The 4,089-nt window shown below is 30.8% G+C and overlaps 1 protein-coding gene across 1 annotated transcript in view; it reads left to right on the top strand.

Moving 5' to 3' along the window:
* The window catches only part of LOC110024750 (RNA pseudouridine synthase 6, chloroplastic), a gene marked incomplete at its 5' end in the record, with an annotated part of 24,000 nt that extends 22,673 nt beyond the window's left edge, over positions 1-1,327 (top strand). The window contains 2 exon segments of the mRNA XM_020724895.1: positions 1-74; positions 730-1,327. Coding sequence (XP_020580554.1) covers positions 1-74; positions 730-1,181 — 526 coding nt within the window.
* Between the last annotated feature and the right edge of the window lie 2,762 nt (positions 1,328-4,089).

Genomic DNA, 4,089 nt, shown 5'->3' with positions numbered 1-4,089 from the left:
TGAACCTGTACCAACTGGAATAATTTCTCACTACATGCGCCCCGTAAACCTTGCTCCCAGGCTAGTTTCACAAGGTAATCATCCAGAATTTGCACTACAAAATTATCATATTATTATATATGATTAGCTTTCAATCTTCTTGTTCTACATATCAGCTGAGTCATGCTGGACTTCTTTATATTAATTTTTTTTTTCTTTTATCCATAAACAACTCATGAACTATAAATTTGGATTATATTTTTTATAGTGAGTTCTGAAGCTATAAATTTGGATTATATTTTGCCTTGTGACTAATAATAAGAAAAACACCAAATTCCTCATTCAGGCAAGAAACTTCACTTGTATTTCATAACAAAATTTTAAGAATGTAATTTAAAATTTGCAGCTGGATTTTAGAGACAAGTACAACAACGACAACAAAGACTTAATCCCACTACGTGGGGTCTGCTACATGAATTCTTTTTCTCCATTGCGTCCTATTCAGTGTCATATTTTCATTTAGTTCTAATAAATTAAGATCATTTTTTATACAATTAGCCCAAGTATTCCTAGGTCTATCTCTGCCTTTCTTAACATAAGTCGAATCTAAAACTTCTACTCTTATAATCGGATCATCAGATGGTCGGCGCTTAAAACAAGTGCACAAACAAAACCTTAAAATATACCATCTTTCTTATTTGATTCATCTACCCCCATTATTGATATTTGAAAAATTGTAGGAGAATCCAGAATTTATTGAAGGCTGGCATCTTTGTCAGCTGGAGATCCTGGAATGCAAGGAGGTTCCCTGGCCAAATGCTGATGTTGTGAAAACTTACAGAATTGAAGACTGTAACTGGCCTTCAAAGAAGACCGCCTATGAATGTAAAATCAACCTTCTCACAGGAAAAACACATCAGGTGAGAGCTCAGTTAGGCGCTATCGGTGCGCCGATAGTTGGGGACTCGATGTACATGCCTGCCGCCTTGGCTGCACTTTCCAATCCTCACATTAATCCATTTGGGAAGTGGAGGAAGGAGTGCTTGAGAGATGGAGATAAAATGGCTGCCATGGTTGATTGGATTTCATGCCATGGTAAGGAACCCAATTCTGCAATTGGTCTGCAAGCTTCTCATATCTCATGGAATGATGGCAACTGTTCTTATGAGGCTGGATCTCCATGGTGGATTGTTAGAGAATGAATGTAATGAAATATTAGTAGTTCATAGGTGATTATTATTTGAGTTAACACTCACCTCTCTCTCATAAATGGTTTATGGAGTTTTTTTTTTCTTATAAAATTCTTCTTTGTTCTGTAAGATATTGGTTTGGTGAAGTCAGCATATTGCAGAGGTAAACTTAACTATGTGAATTTAGTTTGAAGACGTTAATGCTTGAAAATTAATTCAAATTTTAGCTGGGATTGAGATCATATCCAAATGAGCCGTGCTATGAACCGAAATTTAGATTAAATTTTTTTCGAGTTGATTTCGAGCCATCATGTAACGGCTCGAACCGACTTTAGGAAAGCCCCTATATTGCAGAGGTAAACTTAACTATGTGAATTTAGTTTGAAGACGTTAATGCTTGAAAATTAATTCAAATTTTAGCTGGGATTGAGATCATATCCAAATGAGCCGTGCTATGAACCGAAATTTAGATTAAATTTTTTTCGAGTTGATTTCGAGCCATCATGTAACGGCTCGAACCGACTTGAGAATGACCCGTGGTATTTTCTTATTTATAAAAATTATATATATAATGCAAATAAAAATTAAAATAATGAGTTAATACTAAGTTGAAAAGGATTCAAATAACTTAATTTAAGCTAGTTAGTTTTAATTTTGAGTCGGATCAAGTCGATTCCGAGCTAACACGGATTCAAATAACTCAATTTGAGCCGGCTCGTTTGGATTTCAAGTCGGATGAAGCTCGATTCAATTTTGAGTTGGCTCAACTTGAAATTAAATATAATAAACTACGGGCAGATTTTGAGCCTCACTAAATGTATTCGAGCACATCTAGCTCGGCTCAAAATCGAATAGTTAACAATCTTAGTTAGAAAGGTAAACTTGACTATATGTTTAAAATGGCATGATCTTATTTTTGCAAAGCTAGATTCATTATCCATAGTTATTCATAATAAACTCTCATATTCACAATAATATTTTCAAGAACACATTCTAGATATATTTCATAGTTTACATAAGGAAATTTCTATTAATGAAATTCAGTGAGGTTAGAGTATTTAGCCTTTTAAGGTGTAGACAAAACTATCAAAGTGAGCTCTACTTCAGACAAGCATATAGGATGAAGTTATCATCTTTGTAATAAAGTTTTGAAAATCGAAACGAACATTGAAAGAGAAGAAGAGTTTTAAGATTTAACGGTTTAACAAGGGTTAAAGACAGAGTTAGATTGAATGACTTGATAAATATAAAAAAAATATTTTAATATGATTAAAAAATGTAATAATAATGTTTTCATCAATTTTTCTTATAATATTATAATTGATGACACTTCTTATTGAATATTTTAAATATAATTATAAATAAAAAATTTAATACATAACATTTTAATATGTATTTTTTAATTAAATATTTTGCTTTTATTCATTTGATCAAAATAAAAAAAAAAATTAAAATGAATCAATTTTAGAATCAGATGCATTGCTAAAAAAATTAAACTAGTTCAATAGTTGGTTCTATGTGAAAGATGTACTGTCAAATGACTCGTTCATGATTGAACTGAACATAATGGCTAGTCTAATTTTGATTTTAAAAGCAATGTTTATAATTAACTTGTTGTCAAGAGTAATCCACCCTTTGCTTTTTTAATAAAGCTCTCTCTGCTTGAAAGCTAATTACACCAAGTAGTTTTAAATCATCAATGGTACTCACCTATATATGTGGTCCAAGAGATCAACTAGGCAAGATAGTTAAAAATGCTTAAGATAAATTTTCATCTAAATTTGACCAACTTATATGAATTTGTATCTAATGCAATTATAAAACTAAAATTAGCAAATCTTCATTTTATGATAAGCTATCTTCATGCTTATTAACTTTTCTTAATTATAGTTTTTCTTATGGAGCTCCTAGACCCCTACTTATAAGCTTGATGTCATTGAGAAGTTTGGGCTACATGAACTTATTTTTTCATAGATATATGGTAATAAGAAAATGTATAGCTCCTTAGACTCTATTTTATTTTATCTTATTGTCTTTTTATTTTTTATTTTTTTTGGTCAGGGTTGTAAAGTTTTCCATGGAGAAGTTGGATATAATATTCTCATAGGCGTATCAAGCATTATTGACGGCAAAAAACTAAATATCAAGCATTGCAAATACCAAATAGAGAAAATCAAGATAAGGAAATATCAAACAGAATGAAAAATAAAACTTTGTCACTAACATACAACTCACCCTTGAAGCAAGCTTTTAAGGGACCTTCCTATTGACAAATCCATTAAATATCTTTTTACTTAGTGACTGTAATCCTTCAAAGTGTTGAGTTAGCATATTTGATCTTATCAGGAGGAGGCTAAAATATTTTTTTGATAATTGATGACTCCATAAAAAAGGTGTCAGATGAGATAATTGACATTTATTATATGACAATTTATATTGTATATTATTTGATCTAAATGATATATTTATTAAGCTTAAGACAAAATATCTTGTTTTGAAAGATGATCCTGTTAATATGAATTTACACTAATTTAAAGTTCAAAGTGAGTTGAGTTCTATTTAAAGGGGAATGCTTTATTAGTGAAAAATTTGTTATCGTGTGAGCTTATCTAGAGATAATTTGGCTGGAGGCTAAAATTGAATATCTTTAGAGTATCATTCATAAGAGCTTTAATTCAAAATTATTACATGCTTGTCCCAGCAGTAAAAAGGTCACACGTTATTCATTATGATATCGTCTTTATGCATAAAGTATTAGATGCATATCATGTGGTATTTTTAATCACATTTCAAGTAATAATGGTAAGAATATAGGTCAAATATCTTAATTTGCATGGATTCCTAGACTTATAGATTTATATGTATTGAGTTCATCACCTCTACATAGCACTCACACATGCTATTTCATATGTGAACCCAC

This window comes from Phalaenopsis equestris, unplaced genomic scaffold, assembly GCF_001263595.1.
Source record: "Phalaenopsis equestris unplaced genomic scaffold, ASM126359v1 Scaffold000272, whole genome shotgun sequence".
Classification (NCBI taxonomy): Eukaryota; Viridiplantae; Streptophyta; class Magnoliopsida; order Asparagales; family Orchidaceae; genus Phalaenopsis; species Phalaenopsis equestris.
This window is presented reverse-complemented; position numbering and strand designations above follow the sequence as displayed.